Source organism: Parasteatoda tepidariorum, chromosome 9, assembly GCF_043381705.1.
Source record: "Parasteatoda tepidariorum isolate YZ-2023 chromosome 9, CAS_Ptep_4.0, whole genome shotgun sequence".
Taxonomy (NCBI): Eukaryota; Metazoa; Arthropoda; class Arachnida; order Araneae; family Theridiidae; genus Parasteatoda; species Parasteatoda tepidariorum.
The window spans coordinates 15,401,448-15,419,704 of record NC_092212.1 but is presented as its reverse complement, the minus strand read 5'-3'; the positions used below and the strand labels follow the sequence as shown (position 1 = coordinate 15,419,704).

Here is an 18,257-nt window from a genome sequence, read left to right as displayed (position 1 = left end):
AAGAAAAACCAGCTACAAACCCACTAATACGCCATAAAAGTGATAATCTAAAGCTCCTTAAATGTTAATACAATTTATATCCACAATCTACCCCAAAAATCCCATTTTAAAAGAATAAATAAAAATTTCTCATGAAATATCATAATTTTGATTGCATTTAAATTTTATCATAGTGGTGCCATCTATTGAAAAATAACCCTTCTTTAAAAAGTATTGATACAAAAAAAAAAACTTCAATAAATTCCTATTTATTACAGTGATCCCTCTACCACTGAGGATACTTTACGTCAGCACTGTGGTCGATGCGAGACAGGTGTGGAATTCGTATCAACCAGCAATTGTTGGGACTCGAACCCGGTTCACTTCATATAAAAGCGAACGCTCCATCCCCTGAGCCACCATGACTGATTCTGATTTTTTTTTTAAAAAATGTGTTTTGTTAGAGATCTTTGTATTGGTATTTTTAAATTATGATAAAACGATCGGAAATTTTAGAAAACATAGTGCCAGTATCTTTTCTGGACATTGAATAATCTAATTATTAACCCATTTATCAGGGATACCAATGGCTCCGCTTTCTGCAAAAGCTTTAAAAAATTGGTAGCGAATTAAATAGTAAAACTTGTAGAATAAGAATATTACGCCCACTTTATAAATGTGTAACCGCGAGACACTTGAAACTTTTAATATGTAGTGGTGGAAAAATTACTCAAAATTAAAAAGATATTAAATTCCATTACCACTAGAAAATACTTTTTTTACAAATCGAAGCAAGTTGGCTTCTCTGATGTATGCCTAATCTTTCTTTCTTTATTTATGAAAAATTGGGCATCTGGGCCGAGCGGAAGGCCCTTAACCCATACATCATGAAATAAAATAAAAAGTTAAAATAAAAGACAGTTTGAGTTCAGGAGTCTATGGGGTGGCTGTTACTTGATATATGCCTAATTGCTTCGAGCGATCTATGTATGAAAAACTACTAACTGAAAAAATTGGTAGTACATTTCTTTGGTTACTCATTATTTTAAATTTAATAACGCAATAGGTGTTACTTCAGTTCAAGTTATAAAAATTTATTTTATAAATATATAATAGTAGGTGGAACTATCTTGTATCTGCAAAAGTAATACTAACTACGAAGCCACTAATGCTCCCACTTTTTTTTCTTTTTCGAAAAAGTAACTTTCCGAAGAATCAAACCTGCAAACTGAAGGAAAATTAATGAATTTTATACACAAGAAATGGTTTTTGAAAAAATTTAGTAGGAAAACATTCGAATTTTTCTTTATTCTATTATTTATTATTCATTTTATTTATTTATGTTATTATTTGAAAAATAAAGCTATTATTAACTCTTTGCACTTCGAGTACTTTAAAATGCTATTTGAATTAATATAATCACTAAACAATTTAAATTTCTTAATACAATATATTTATATAATTTTTGAAATTCTGAAACTAATGTGGTTACAAATTACTTTATAGAAAATAATGTGGTTACTAAGGTTTAAAAAATTTTAATTTTAGAGTGGTAAATGCTAATGGCGCCTATCAGAGGCGATATCAGAGTGCAAAAGGTTTAAAAGCAGAACTAAATTTTGAAAATAGTGATTCGACTTTATTTCTAAATGAGAATGTGCAAACCGTTCTACAAATTATTCTGATTACTAGTAAAAATTCTTCTTAGAGTAGTTTCGAACAACAATTAAACTACACAGAATTTGAAACCGTATTTACCAAAGCTGATATTTTTAGAATACACTCAAGTGTAAATTGTCTCTGCAAGTATTCAGACATTAAGTTAAGGAGAAAGCTGTCGATATACGATTTGAATGTCGAAAGCAGTCGACAGTGCGGTTCTCATTTGAATATGATGCGTGACCAGATGGCTTATTCATTCCTGAAAAGAAATTGAGAACGAAAGAAGGGATGTGTTACAACAGAATAAACAAGAAACAGCATGCATAAAAGCAAAAAAAAGTGTGTAGGATATTTAAATTTTATGCATATAAAATGATATTGTAAAAGCGCTATTTCAATGCGTTGTATTTCAAAACTGACATAATGCTCTGCTTACATTGAGAGTTTACATCTCATTGTAAGCTGCTTACATCTTTAAAAAAATGGAAATTGTTTTAAGAATTAAGAATTTTTTTTAAAAAATTCAAAAAGAAGTCTGCATATTTTAATATTTTCGGTTTTACATTCTAATCTGTTTAACTAAAAAAAAAATTTTTAATTTCGTTAAAAGATTAGAGAGAGCCAAATGCCAAAAGCTTAAGGGTAGTTCCAGTCCTGAATGTCATATTTGCGAACTTTATGTTAACACTAGGTTTACGGGACGAGTCATTTTGACGCACTTCGAATTTTAAATGGAAAATTACAAAACCCGTTTGCATCTTTATTTTATCTCTTGTGATGACTTTTATTCATTGATCGAGGTAAATATATATTGAAGTCTATTTTCTTCTAAAGCGTTGAAATATTGAAATTCTCTTTGTGGTAGACCTATCTTTACGGATATGCGTCAATTTGACGCGATCGTAATTTAGACAAAATTTTGAGTAAAGATGTAAACATCACATCAATAATAAATAGAAATGTACCGACAATACTGCGATCCATTATCTCAAATGGAACAAGCGACAAACAACTGTTGCCGATAAGCAATAATAGAGAGAACAAACGCAGAGTGTCAATTGATGTCGGAGTTTCAGATTTTGAAAGTTTCAGTTGCTTAGTTCAAGTATAGAAAAATAAAATACTAGAAAGTTTCATAAATATATATCTCATATTTTCATTTCTTTTTTTATAGTATGTAATTACATTGCTTTCTAAGTTCAGAGATGCTAACTGCGCCGGACTCGTCAAAATAATTTCTTTTTAAAAAAAGGTAAATAACTGCTACGTAAATTTTGCAAAAAAAAAGTGATTAGAGCCCCTGAATTAGACAGGCCGACTTATCATTTATTATTGGAGCAAAGAGCTAACATAAGCACAGCGAATAAATATTTTCAAGTGGTAGTTTATTAATTGTAATTCTTGGCTTCATAAGTTCGATTTAGTAAATTTTAATACACCACTATTTCTAAACAATGCGTAGGCTTACATAATTCACCATTTTATAGTACTTATAAAATGCTTCACATTTTTAAAAGCAGGCAAATATTGTCAACTGTTTGCGAAATTTACTTTGTAGTTATTTACCGTTTTTTAAATTATTTTGGCGTGTCCGCAGCAGTTGGCATCTCTGTAATAACATAACGAATACTAAAATAACGTTAACTTGCGAACTTGTCAGAGATGCCAAATTGCTCCGGACAGCAAATAAATATTTTAAAGTGGTAGTTTATCAATTGTGATTCTTGGTTTAATAAATTCAATTTAGTATATTTTTATTCACCACTATTTCTAAATAATTCGTAGGCTTATATATTTCACCACTTTACAGCACATATGCCATGCGATACCTTTTAAAAATCAAACAAAAATTGTCAAATATTTGGAAATTTTACTTTGTAGTTATTTACCGTTTTTTTAATTATTTTGGCGTGTCCGGAGCAGTTGGCATGTCTGACTTGTTTGCTCCAATATTGCTTGATAGGTCAGCTCTGATAGTATAGGAGCCTTAAAAGTGATGAATTATATAAGCCAACGAATTATTTAGAAATAGTGGTGGATAAAAATATACGAAGAGCTGGTAGTAAAACCATTTCATTTATAAATTTGTCTGCACATGCTCTTAATTTTCTTTATTATACGCCATTCAACATTATCTACTTTTTCTCCGGAAAGAAACACTTCTATATACATGTTTTAACTCTTACAAACGACTGGTTATCATGTATATTTTTTTTACGATTTCCGAAAACAATCTTGAACAAGATTNCATTATCAATGATTTCCTGCTTATGTTGACTTTTTTTCACTCACAAAACACCGAAGTGGGATAAATTAATACGCATTAATCTACAAAAAAAAAGTTGTATATAAATATATAAAACAAAGCATTTACATCATCTTTGCATATTTTTTTTACTTAAATTTAAGCAAACAAAAATCTTTGTAAATAAAAAAAAAAATTTTGTTTAAAATTAGTTTCGTTTAGTTAAAAAATCATAAGAACACAATAAAAGAACAGTAAATATTATAAATCATAAGTATGATCTTTTTCATGATCAATGACCTCTGCTTGACCAAGAATGGTAGTCTCGGATGCTTCTTGATACCATAAAATTTCGAAAAAAGAAATATGTTGAATAAGAAGTTGGCGGGCCGCACAATATGTGTTGGCGAGCCGCCAGTTGGACAGCCCTGGTATATACGATGGTAGCTGAATTTACATGCTATATTACATGCTGAATTAAAATGACGTATCATTTCAGTGGCGTTCGGAAAGTATCACTTTATGTTCTCCTTTGTTTTAAAAACTTTCATACAAAGACTAATATTTAACTTTTTTCATTTGCCCGAGATAACTCGGCACAATAAACTGACGATAGTTTAAAGGGTTTTTACACATAGAAAAATTAAAATTTCTACCTAAAACTTGTGTCTTACGTTTCGTTTCAGCTCATTGTATTTATTGATAAAATTCACCAAAAAAACGTGTTCATTTTTTGCATTTTTGATTTAAAAAAAGTGGTAAAGGAAGAGGTTAAGCTACCAATATATTTTTAATTTAAACTTAATATGTAAGAGGACAAAAGCGTACTGAAGGATAAATTTACAAATTTTTCTATAGGCTTTCAGAGTCTTAACTACAACTTATGTATTTAATCCAGGTCATGGAAACCGACCCTGTTGATTAAAATTAATTTTTTACCAGTTTTTGTTCGTTTCCATTTGGTAATAGAGGNTACCACTTTAAATATGAAAATAAAATCTTTGGGAAAATCCAAAAGAGTTGGCAGGTATGAAGGCTAAATTTACAAATTTTTCTATAGGCTTTCAGAGTCTTAACTACAACTTATTTATTTAATCCAGGTCATGGAAACCGACCCTGTTGATTAAAATTAATTTTTTACCAGTTTTTGTTCGTTTCCATTTGGTAATAGAGGAATTTTCAGCCCAGCAATTGATTTACCCATCGAGAAAGACTATGCATGGGAAGACAAAATCAATCAGTATAAACCAATTTATTTTATTTGATCGCACTATTCATTTATTTTGTATCAAAGAATACTTTAAAATCTAAATAAATCAAATTAATTAGCCCCGAATTCTATAATAAATAAATATTTAACATAACCTAAAGACTTCCTACTCTTCAAGAGCGTTCGAATTCTTTGGAGAACTATTGCATTTTTACATAGCTAAGTGCTTTTTTGATAAAAATGAAACCTTTCGTTCATTTCCACGATGCAAGCTAGAATCTTTTCTTTCATATTTCTCAGTCGAACAATCGTTTGAAAATTCCATCAAATCAAAATTCTCGTTACATTTATTCCTTCCGGCTTCTTAGTTTCAATCAATTGGGTTGCCACTCTGATTTTCTGAAATTTTGCTGTTATTTAGAAGAAAAAAAAATTTCGTTTGCAGTTTGAAGACATCGGCAACAAATGTTTCTTTCGAAACTTCTAATATACCTTCGAATTTTGATTCGTTTGGGAAAGAAAGGAAGGAATATTTGTTAGTAATGGAAGTTGTGTGTTTAGAATAAACAAAAAAAAACAGTTCAAACAGAAGAGGATTCATTAATTTAATGATATTCTATTTTGTGCTTTTAAGTTTAATCTTAGTTTAATTAAAATCTTTGGTTTTGCAAAAATTACATGTATTAACCATATGGAAATCAGTACCTACAATTTTTAATTTTTGTAAAATGTGCTTTTGTTTAAGAAATGAGATAAATTTTTTCCCTTTTATTTGCATTAAATAAAAATCAATTATTTGAAAAAACAATTATGATGCTCAAAAATATTTGCTATCATTTTTCTATTTATATACTAAATTTTTAGTATGTTTTTTTTATATCTCTTATAAGAATCATTAACAGGCAAAACTTGAATATTGACTGCCATCTTTCATTGATGATGTGTAACCTTTTTTATCCTTAATTTGATTCAAAATTTATGCTATCACTTGTTGATATTTGATTAAATTTTATATAAACTAAAAGAAAAGATAAACAATTTTGATAGATTATCATCTCTTGATATTTTAATTAAATGCGGGTAAGATAAACAAATTAGGCGTAAATTTCCTTACCTTATGCAAAACAAAAACACTCATAAATTATGTAAAAATTAATATTAATGAAATATTTTCATTTTTTATAATGTGTATTAGTTAGGCTTTTGAAAATCTATTATATATAATTCTCTTACGCGGCTCCCAAATTTCGGCTGTATTTCTTTTCCGCCCGTGGCAACGTTTGCTTTGTTTTGAAAAAACCAAAGCATTCTGCCTTTTAATGATGTGTTTCTGATCTAATATATATAATTCTCTTACGTGGCTCCCAAATTTTGGCTGAAGTACTTTGTACAACTATACTAGAATGCAAAGTTTCTTGACAATGACGTCATGGCTGGCGGAGGAAGAAGGAGAAATAAGTTCAGTCATTATATAGAAGAAATATAACTAAATAAAGATACCATTCCGCGATGCGCCGCTCGTAAATTTGAAAATATATAAAATTTTAAGAAAATTATAGCAAATTAACGCTATATATGTGTGGATTAAGATAACTTATCATATTTCTATTGGGAAATGCGTAATTTTCCTCGAAATACAGACATCGCGCCAGGAACTATTTTCTTCGTTTTCCCTCAGCATATTTCTCCGTTGTCAAGAAACATTGCAGTTTAGTATAAATAAGATTCTTTTCACAACAGTATAAATAAAAATGAACAACTTAAAAAATGAAAATGCTGTTGCCAGCCATAGAATTTTTTGAAAGTTAACTTAGCAACATAAATCAAAATGACATAGAAGCGCAACTAGATCAAAATTATGATACCTGAGCGCTTGACGTAACAAATCCTTCAATTCTAAAAGTGTTGTATCGCCAAATGCCCAAATTAACAATTGTGTTCTTAAAGAAATTCTATAAAAAGTTTTAAATAAACAACCTACTTCTACAACTGCTTCTTGAAGAACTTGGCTCATTGATTAAAAATATTGTTTTAATTTTACAGTACTAACTTTACTTCTACTTTCATTATTGCTATGACCCTCTTTCATTACATTTTACAACTTCATGCTAAATTTGAGGACTTTAAGTTGTTTTGTGGTTGAATACTGACATTTAGAAATGTGTACATAAAAAAAATAATATTTAGAGGTTAAGAGTTGCCTCAGAAAAATTTGAATTGTTGACATTGAACTTAACAATGGAAACAATCGTTTTTGTGAAAAATTGAATTGTATTGTTGACATCAAAACTAAAAATATTGTGTTTCAACTTAACAATACTACCTTAATTTATACTTTAGAATTGCCTCGGAGAAATTTGAATTGTTAGCAATGACTTAAACAAAAAGTTTTATTTTAACTGACAAATACTATATTATAATTTTAACTTTTTCTATGACTATACTCATTTTCTTACTCTTTTCTTTGTTTTTTATACATTTTATTTTTTTGTGATAAAATAAAAAACTTATAGTTGTTCTGCTTCTGAACACTGATGAAAACACAAAATGATGGGCTTCATCAACAATCAAAAATATATACATTTATTTTACAAATTCCATATTATTAAGGTGGCGCCCTTCAGAGAATTAAAAATACAAAATTATCTTCATCAAAGCCGATGCTTTACATCCGGCGTTCAGTGGCAGACTACTATTTCATATTGTTTTACAACACATGGCTTTAGCCCTCTGGTGGGAAAGACTTTAAAACAAAACTTACAACAGTTACTTTTCTCAACAACTGAAATTTAGAATAGTGTGATTAAGAAAAATATGTGAACTGTTTGCAATTTCAAATTAATATTGAAATGTACAGGTTTAGAATTTTCTACAGTGAAAAGTTTTCGGAACTTCAGTATTCAAAAAAGTATACAAAAACTAGATGTTAAGAACGTATCCAATGAGCGAGCAAAGAGAGCATTGGATTGCGAAGCAATCCGAAATGAACTGTGAAAGCAGTTCCGTGGGTTGGTGAGCATCAGCGAGCAGGGGGCGAAGCCTCCTAGTATTAATATATTTGTATTACATTCCTTTTTTAGGAGATAAGAAATTAGAAAAAAAATTGCATAACACCATTTATAAGTTGATACACGAATTTTTAAAAGAAATATTAAAAAAATATACTAATAAGTCAATAATCATCTAATAAGTCAATAATCATCTAATAAGTCAAATTTCAAAATGAGTTCACTTTAAGCTAGCATCGTTTTTTCTAACAAAAAAAAGGAGAGAAAAAACGCTGTTACAAAATATTTCGAATTTGTGCCAATTTTCAGAAAATCTAAAATAGTGGTTGTAAAAGCATCTCATTTCTTTTTTTAAAAAAGAAATTACCATTAATGCGCTTCTAAATAACGATTAAAATACATATATTACAATTTTATAATAGTTAATACACTGGTGTGCAAAACTTAAGCAACAAGTGGTTTTTCGGCCACAGCTCCCCAACAAAGTATAAGACAGCCATGAAATTGCAGTATAATATGCACGAAATTCAGTAGATAGATTATTTGTATGCAAATTTTAGAAATAAAACATCGTAGGTGATGTAAGTGTATGTAAACCTTGCGGGTCGTCGAACGCAGGTCAAAGCTGTGGTAAAAGGAAGAAGAGCACCGTAGTTAAAGACATTCGCTGCAAGTGCAAGTGATTTGTTTTGTGAAACATGTCTTCAAGAAATCTTTTAGACGACTTTACTCCAGGAAGAATGATTGGGAAGCTTCAGGAGGGGCGTAGTGTGCCCAGTGTCGCCGAAGAGTTCGGGATCAACAAAAGTGTTGTGTCTCGTGCTTGGAATGCCTTTAAAACTACTGGTACAGCTGTTCGGAAGGTTGGTGGTGGCCGTCCAAGGAAAACAACACCAAGAGATGACCGTTGCATTTTCCTCCAGGTGAAAAGAAACCGTTTTCAGTCAGCGAGCGCCATATCTCAGCAACTGTGCACAGCCACAGGACGACAAGTATCAAGTTTTACAGTGGCCAGACGCCTCCACAAAGGTGGCTTATTTTCTAGACGTCCTGAACGAAGTTAGCCATCGGCGGCACCGTTTAGAGTTGTGCAGAGAACACGAAACCTGGACGCCTCATCAATGGAGTCGGGTCCTCTTCACAGATGAGAGTCGTTTTAGTGCTACAAGCGATTCTCAACGTCAGTTGATTTGGACAGAGGTTTGAGCTCGATTTCATCCCAATAACATCGCGGAAAGAGATCGCTAGGGTGGTCCTAGAGTTGTCGTCTGGGGCGGCATTATGTTGAACGGGCGGACTGAGCTTCAGATCTTCGACCGAGGTTCTGTCACTAGAGACCGCTACTGCAATGAGGTAATCCTACCCCATGTGCGTCTGTTCCGAGGGGCCATTGGACCAGACTTCATTTTTATGGATGGCAATACTCGGCAACACCGTACTGCTAATGTTCAAGAGCTACTGAAAAGGGAAGATATCACACGAATGGATTGGCCCGCTTACTCTCCAGATCTAAATCCCATAGAGCATGTGTGGGATGCATTAGGGAGACGTCTTGCGACACGACAGTATCCTCCTGGTAACACCCATCAGCTGAAAGATGCGTTAAAGGAGGAATGGAGACGTTTACCCCAAGAACTCCTGGATAATCTGGTGCTTAGCATGGAGAGACGATGCCAAGCAACAATTACAGTAAGGGGAGGGCATATCCCATACTAGGGAACATCTGCCAGTTGTACTTACGCTTCTTCAGGCAATCATGTGTAACGCCACTATATGTCAAATAAAGCCTTTTTTTGTTCCATACCCTACTTTAAGCTTTATATTCATTTCTGCGCCATTATTCTTTTACCATCGTTTAAGTACAAAATAATGTACATCATATTCAAATTTCATGTCAATCGGATGATTTCTTGTAGAGTTATGACAAAAAACGCTGTTGTTGCTTAAGTTTTGCACACCAGTGTATATAGTGATAGTCATCAAAATTGCTCCTCTTTAAATAGGGAGAAACTGTTATTTTCCTAAAATTAAGAATCCATGAAACGTTATAATAACGTTACAATATTAAATGTGGAGACATAATTGTGATCACGTTTAATGGCAAAATTATTTTTATTATTTACTTACCTATTCTTAACACGTTGAGCGCCGCGTCAGCCATCAGTGGCTGACACTGGACTTTCCATTTAGGCCGCGTCAACCACCGGTGGCTGACACTGAAATTACATTTAGGCCACTTAAACCACTGGTGTCTGACACTGACCTTTCACATAGGCCGCAAAAAGAAGCTGGCTGACAGCGTACAACATGATATAGAAATAGAACTATAAAATTTACACTCTTTTATGGAATTGCAGAAAATTTATTCAAAATTTACTTAATTATTGTGATTCTTGGTTTAATAAATTCAATTTAGTAGATTTTTATCCACCACAATTTTTAAACAATTCTTAGGCATATATAATTCACCATTTTTATCAGATATGTTATGCTAAACCTTTTATAAACTAGCAAATTCTGTCTATATTTGCAAATTTAGTTTGTAATTATTTACCGTGTGGCCAGACGAGCAAGCCATGTAAAATTAGCGTGGCGTTCAACGTGTTAAAGTACTGGCACAATTATATTGTGAATTATACTATTACCTCAAATTGATTGCCAACCATTCTCGACTTGTAACCATTCAATTATAACTCAATATCGATTGTCAACCATTTCATTTTCGATTTACGTAATACCAGAGATTCCAACTTGCTCCGCACAGTGAATAAATATTTTCGTGCTTTTGTTTTTTAGTATCTGATTCTCGGTTTAATAAATTCGATTTATAAGGTTTTAACTCACCACTACATCTAAATTATTTGAAGGATTGTCTTGCACGCTATTTACAGCTAAGAGAGAGAATATCGGAATATATACACAAATTAAATGCAGATTTCTTTGACCAGGCCATAAAATTCTATACAGTGAACTTCAACCAGATATTCAACTTTTAAAACTACAAAAAAGATATAATGTTCAAACCAATAGCTGCTCACTTAACATCCGAAGCCTCAAATCACAATCATCAAAATAAATAAAAACCTCAATAAATTAATCACAGATCCACGCATACCATCATATTCAACTGCAACGATATTGACAACTTGATCAAGCGTTTCCCCACGTTGACCATCAATCTACATTCAATGTCACGCATAGTTTAAAGCAAGTTGCTTCTTTTAATTTTCATTTCCTCAAGCAAGGTGCTAACAGCTACCACATTGCCTGCTGAACACAAGGAACCGATTCAAAATATTAAAAAAATACATGATGGATGGGATAGAGGCCGCTGAGCGGTCCAGGTGCCCCGCTCTCAATTCAAGACAAGTTAACACTAGAAATGCTGAAATACCTATATTGCCCAGAAGCAGTCAAAATGACTGCATTGTGAAAGAATAACTAATGTATGAAGAAATTCGTTTAAAATTAATTTTTTATGTTTTTGATGTTATTTTCAGTTGCATAACAAGTTACTAGCAAATATCAACAATTAAAATGATAAAAATCACAAAATTCCAAGAAATTGTGTCATTATATAATCATTGTTTTTCTAATTGAAATTAAAAAGCAGTCAACATGACTTCCTTGGGCAATCTAGCGTTAAGAGGGTGAAAGTCACGAATCCCAAAAACTAGACCACATGGGACTACATGTCTCTAACCCATACCTGCCAACTTTCCCTCCTTCCGAGAATGGATTTTCAGAGTGGTCATAAACAATAAACGAAAAACAATTTAACTCAAAAATATATTTATATTTTGATCCCGTTGAAATTCGTTAGAGCGAGGATTATTGTGCTTTTATATATTTATTGTAATTATTTATATGTACTGGTGATAAAACTCATTTAGAATTATCATTTTAATTCAAAAAGTTAATTGGAATAACCTGTGTATTGCCACCACTTTAAATATGAAAATAAAATCTTCCGGAAAATCCGGAAGAGTTGGCAGGTATGCTCCAACCTATTAATTACCTAATCTTTGTGTTTTATTTGTTATTGTGTTGTCCTTTCCTTCTTCTTTTCAACCGTTGCTATTAGTCAGCTACTAACTTCTAATTTAACTAATCAATTACTCTTAACTCGCAAGCATTGTTTCAATAAATATTACTTAATGTTCGGAGGTGGTCTCTTTGGCCAGTTACTCCAACACATTTTCTATTAGTTTTGACAGTAAGACCGCTTTGAGCCATTTAAGAGGTGGCGAAACTAACCAAAATTCTGTTAATTATATTTTTTTTTGTTCTCTCTCGTTTTTAAAACATTTTATCGAATCCGGAGCCGTTGGCATCTCTGATGAAGCAGGGAAACGTTGGAAATAAAGAAACAATTATACTCTCCCGGAAATCTAACCTTTTAGTATTGTATGTACCATAATATGCAATGTTAAGCCACTAATAGAATAGTTATGGATATTGTTAAAAGAGATAACAAATAAAACAATTCTCTTTACAAAGCTGGTAGCGATTATGAAGAATCTAATCAGAAAGAATGTGAAGATTCTTTATTTACAATAATCCTTTAAAAATGAGAGCTGATTAAAAAAACGTAACATTTGCATGGCTTATTTATTTGCAAGCAATTGATCTGGACAATTTCGTTGTAACGCTTCTTCCTATTTCTACTTCTTTTATTTTCTTAATCTACATTTCTTTTTTTACTCATTAAAAACAGAGATACCAACTGCTCCGGACACGCCAAAACAATTTAAATAACGGTAAATAACTACAAAGTAAATATTGCTAATATTTAACAATTTTTGCTTGCTTTTTAAAAGTTGTAGCATGACATAAGTACTACATACCCTCCGACTGCTACGGAATTTACGTAGTTTCAGAAATCTTCTTTTCAGACTGTAGCAAAATTAATGTCTTAATATTTAAAAAAAATTAATTTTAGCGTAACTTGTCCACTATTACTNCTCCGGACGCGCCAAAATAATTAATGAAACGGTATACAACTACAAGTAGATTTTTCAAATATTTGACTATTTTTGCTTGCTTTTTAAAAGATATAGCATTACATTGGTACTATAAAGTGGTGAATTATATAAGCCTATGAATTATTCTTAAATAGTGGTGAATAAAAATCTACTAAATTGAATTTATTAAACCAAGAATCACAATTGATAAATTACCACTTTAAAATAAATATTTGCTCTCAGGAGCAAGTTGGCATCTCTGATTAAAAATACCGTGATTATGTTTATTTATTTGAAAACTGCGAAAAATTTAAATACAATTTTTATCGTCACTGACAAATTTTAAATTATTATTTTTACGAGTTTAAATATTTTTTTTTCCTTTCACAAGTAGCGCGTAGTAAACGATAAACACACAATGAATTTTATCGTTGTTGTTTTATGCATCTTTCTTGTCGTCTAAAAGTTTTTTTTCCCATTTCAGTTTTAGTACTTATCAGAACTGAGAACAACTGAATCATATTTCAATTTATTCTTTTTTGTAATGAATGGCTGTGATTCACTTTTAAATAATACCTGGAAATAACAGGGTATGATCAAAATAAAGGAAACATCTCTATACTAACTCTAAACAATTCTCCTTTTAGCAACAAATATTTTAGAAGGTTTTAGGCGCCGGGATAGCCTGGTTTGCAATACGTTGGACTCTAGTTCGTGAGAATAGGAATTTGAACCCCATCGGCCGAAGAAACACCGTGTAATAATGGTGACTGGTGCATGGTAAATCTGCCAGAGTCGCAAAGTACTCCAACTTCCCATAGCAAATCAGTACCTCTGGGGAACCGTGGTGGTTTGTGGGATAGAGCATTCGTCTTCCAATGAGGTGAACCAGGTTCAATTGCCAGTGATAGCTGGTCGAGACGAATTCCGCACCCTCCTCGCACCGACCACAGTTTTGACATAAAATATCCTCAGTGGTAGACGGATCATGGGTTACAGTCCCCTTGCCGTCAGGCTAATCCGTGGGAGGTTTTAGTGGTTTTCCTCTCCATGTAACGCAAATGCGGTTAGTTCCATCAAAAAAGTCCTCCACGAAGGTAAATTTCTCCCAATACTTGATACAGGAGTTCTCTTGTCTTCTGGATAGAGTTCAAAATTGCAAGGCAGTGGAGTTAAACATTAGTAGTCGTAAACCCGAACAATTGGGTCGACAGTTCAACGACGGTTATAAAATAAACATAAAATACGTCTGGGGTTACTGAATTGGAGATCGATCGTTTTCTAATTCAGGTCGAAATTCCGATCTGTGCATGAATGAATGGATGTATGAATGGGTCCGCTCTGTAAATCGGGCTATAAAGTGTGTGTGTGTGTGTGTGATGGTTTTCCAGGTAGGCTTGCTGGAATGGCAGGTAAGCAATAGAATCAACAACAACAGAAGGTTTTACTTGACAAAACTGTTGATACCATTTGAAGGAACATACCGGAAGCTTTTAACCATGCAAAATTTGCATCGACTAAAAGTTTCTTTTATTTAACCAATATTACTATAATTCAAAAAACATTCTGCCATAAATATTGCAATCCCCTAGAATGGTTTTAAAATCGCTGTTATTAAACCGAAAAAGAAAAATTTCTACTCTCACGTTGGTCGATCCAAGCTTTGAATGAGTAAAAAATTACATAATTTCTAAGAGTTTCGAGTATGATTTTTTAAATTGTGTCAGCTGTTTCGCCATGAAAAATCTTCCAGAACACTTGTTACTAAAAGAAAAATTCTTTACTTAGATGTTTACTCCATTATTTTAATAATTCTATGAATATATAGTGCATTAAAAAAATTTTGTAGTGAATGCTAATTTGACAATTGTTTAGTAAATGTGTTTTATTCTAATTAGGTATATTCAACAAGAACTATTTTTAACTTTAAAAAGTCTCTAAGCTTAACGATAAAGAAGAATGTTATTTGGATAACTATTCGAAGCTGGGTAATGCTTGAAGACTAGCTTCGCCACTATTATAATTTATTTTATGCAATTTTCATATGCTTAAGATTTTTCTGTATTTATGGCCCTTAGTGGTGGTTAAACGTTAAAAAGCAATTAGTTCTAAGTATCTAGTGTCTTGTACCATTTGTTAAATTAGAGTTTCCAGGAAAGATACGCTGCACCGGGGCAAAACGTTAGCAAAGTTACCAATAACTTTGAAAAAAATTGATATTTAATTGTCTAGAATTGTATAAAATATTTCGCAAAAAAGCGTAGTAGTTGGCAGCCCTGATGTTTGTTATACTGTTTTTTTTTAAAAGGGGGGGGGATTAAAAAATTTTGAAACAAAATTATGGTTTGTTTTAACTTATAGTAATAAATTTAGTTTTTCTTTTTTTTTCAGAAAATTTGGAATTAGCGTTGTTAACAGCCGAGAGTTATTCTTCTTCGCCCGATATACTCATGTAAAACGTTTGTCAATAAATTCTTTCGATAATTTGATAAACGCTTTTAGCTTTCAAATAGTTTTTTTAAATGGTATACGTAAAATAGTATATTTCTATAGTCACTATAGTCTATGATGCATACCTGCCAACATTCACTCTCTTCGAGAATGGATTTTCCAAGTGGTAGTAGAACAATCACCGAAAAACTTTCTTCCTCAAAAATATATTTATATTTTAATCAGGTAGAAATTCGCTATCGTGAGGACTACTATGCTTTTCTATATTTGTTCTAATTATTTATATGTAGTGGTGGTCAAACTGATTTAAAATTATTATTATAATTCAAAAAGTTTAGTGAAATAACATGAATTTTTCTAGCACTTTAAATATGAAAGTAAATTCTTCCGGGAAAACCGGAAGAGTTGGCAGCTATGATGATATATAATTTCAAATTTCATAGCAATCTTTATCTAGTTTTCAATTAAGAGATATTTTTTATAAGCTTGTATGGGTAATTGATAGCTGCTCTGTTGTATTTTTGAAAGTTATATTTCCTTTTATCATACGAAAATTTATACACTCCTTCTTATTATCTTACAATATGAACTAATTTATTACAATAATTTAATTCATATAATTTTTTACAGAAACCTCGGGAAGTCCGGTCTTAAGATTTCAAGCGTAGGATTAGGTAAGCTTTTTTCAGTTCTTTTTTTTATGACAATCAAAAAAATTTACGTTAAAAATTTATGACAATCAAAAAAATGTATGTTTCAAATTTATGACAACCAAAAAAATTTATGTTAAAAATTTATGACAATCAAAAAAATTTATTCCCTACCATGCTATTCACATGAAATGTTAGGCAACATGAAGCCAACTGCCACAAATAATTTTTAATTTTTGAAAGTATTAGAATTCCTTTATAGAATTACATATGCCGCCTAATATTAAAAAAAAACTTAACTTGAAACTTCTACTAACACATCAATCATTGAAATACTGAAAATTTAACAAAATTAACTGAAAGAAAATTCACCTTCCCAATTGATGTTCAGGTATTTTTCCTCTTTACACAGACTATATGTGTGTACACATAGATGACACGTTGCTCAAAAATGCAGAATATTGTTTTTGTATTAATCTCACCTACAATTCCAACATCTTTATTGTAAGAGTGCTGAAGCGCTGGCACTTTTATGTCATGTCATTCAATCCTTTAGTTTACTCTAGTATGACTTTTTTTCTAAGGCTTTGTTTTTATATGAAACAAAGATTTTTAGCTAATAATACTATTTTTACAGCTATTGTATGATTGTACAAGTTATTTGTGGCTGTTTTGTAATTTACATGAAATATAACTAAACCGATAAACGCTAATCAATTGTCCATAAGTAATACAAGAATATTATTGACTTTTGAAAAATGGTTTGTTCTCTTTTCTTTATTTTAGAAAAGTATGCCAAAGTTTTGTTTACAAGAATCGCAAAATCGTGACATATTACCAAAACAAAATTGGCAAAAATAATTTTCATGCATTTTTGATATTTACTATGATTGTAAACTATCAATTTATAAAAAAAAACATTGTGGTTATTGGTGACACTTGACTAAAGTTATTATAGTATTAATCAGATTGTTAGTTTTTAATTGAAAAATCCTTTTTATTAATATAGGTGCTTGGGTAACATTTGGACAAAGCCTTTCCGAAGAAGTAAGCCTTGAACTTCTTTTTTATATTTTCAACAAGCTTCTCTCTTATTTTATTTTTTTTTAACTTTATTTTCCTCTCCCAGAAAGCCAAAAAATATATAATTAACTAAAAATAAAACAGCTAATTTAGTTTTCCGAAACAACAACAACCTGAGGTTTGTTTTGTAACGTTTGCTTTCTAGAGATTTAGAATTAATGATTTCGTTTTGTCGCCCGTTCTATTTTTATCAAACAAAAAAAACTCACAAATAATTTGGTTCTAGTCATTTAGCTTTAGAATAATGAGAATCTAGAGGAGAAAAAAAAATAGTCCCTGAAAAGGTCGCCAAGCATATTTCAGGAAGAGCATGGCGACATAAAAACTCGTTAAAACAATGTATTTTTTCTGCCTACTAGAAAAGTTTATTCCATTAAAAAGCGTGCTGTGTACGTAATGTTAAAATTTTTTCATTGGTTGATTTGAGTCGTTTTCTTAAAAAAATCAAAAGAAAAGCTGAAAAATTAGCTTTTTATTTGCTTGGTTAGGTAAATAATAATAAAAAACTTGGTTGCCTTTTTTACAGTATTGTATAATATTTTTTATTTTTATTTTAATTTAGATTGCATCAAGAATAACCTTTTTATAAGTGTTTAATCATGCACTTTTAATTTATTAATTAAGCTTAATTTTTCCAGAGTAAAAAGATCAAAAGAAATTTAGTTGATCTTTCTTTGCACTTCTTTTTCTTTCTGTAATTAAAAAAAATTATAATCAAGTGAGAGAAAAAAATAACTAACAAATTTTAACAAACGTAGTAACGTTGTTTTTATCACTAATTAATTATTTTTAATTTCTGCTTTTCGAAAACGACAAAAATGAATTTGCTTTTGATACTTTGTCTATGGCTAAAAATTAAGATACTATTCAATAATACGCATTAACGAAGTAATAAATATGAATGACAGAGGCTATTGAGATCAATTTCTTATAAAATGGTCAAAAAAAGGTATACTATTGATAGGCACTTTACTTTAATCTTACTAGAGCTTAGTAAGGTATACA

General features: G+C 31.1%; 1 protein-coding gene across 1 annotated transcript in view; it reads left to right on the top strand.

The window, feature by feature from the left end:
- Positions 1-18,257, top strand: part of LOC107454041 (voltage-gated potassium channel subunit beta-2) — a 282,884-nt gene that overhangs the window by 164,301 nt on the left and 100,326 nt on the right. Inside the window, exons 4-5 of the mRNA XM_043046338.2 lie at positions 16,150-16,193; positions 17,179-17,216. Of these exons, the coding sequence (XP_042902272.1) occupies positions 16,150-16,193; positions 17,179-17,216 (82 nt within the window). The remainder of the gene's footprint in view (positions 1-16,149; positions 16,194-17,178; positions 17,217-18,257) is intronic.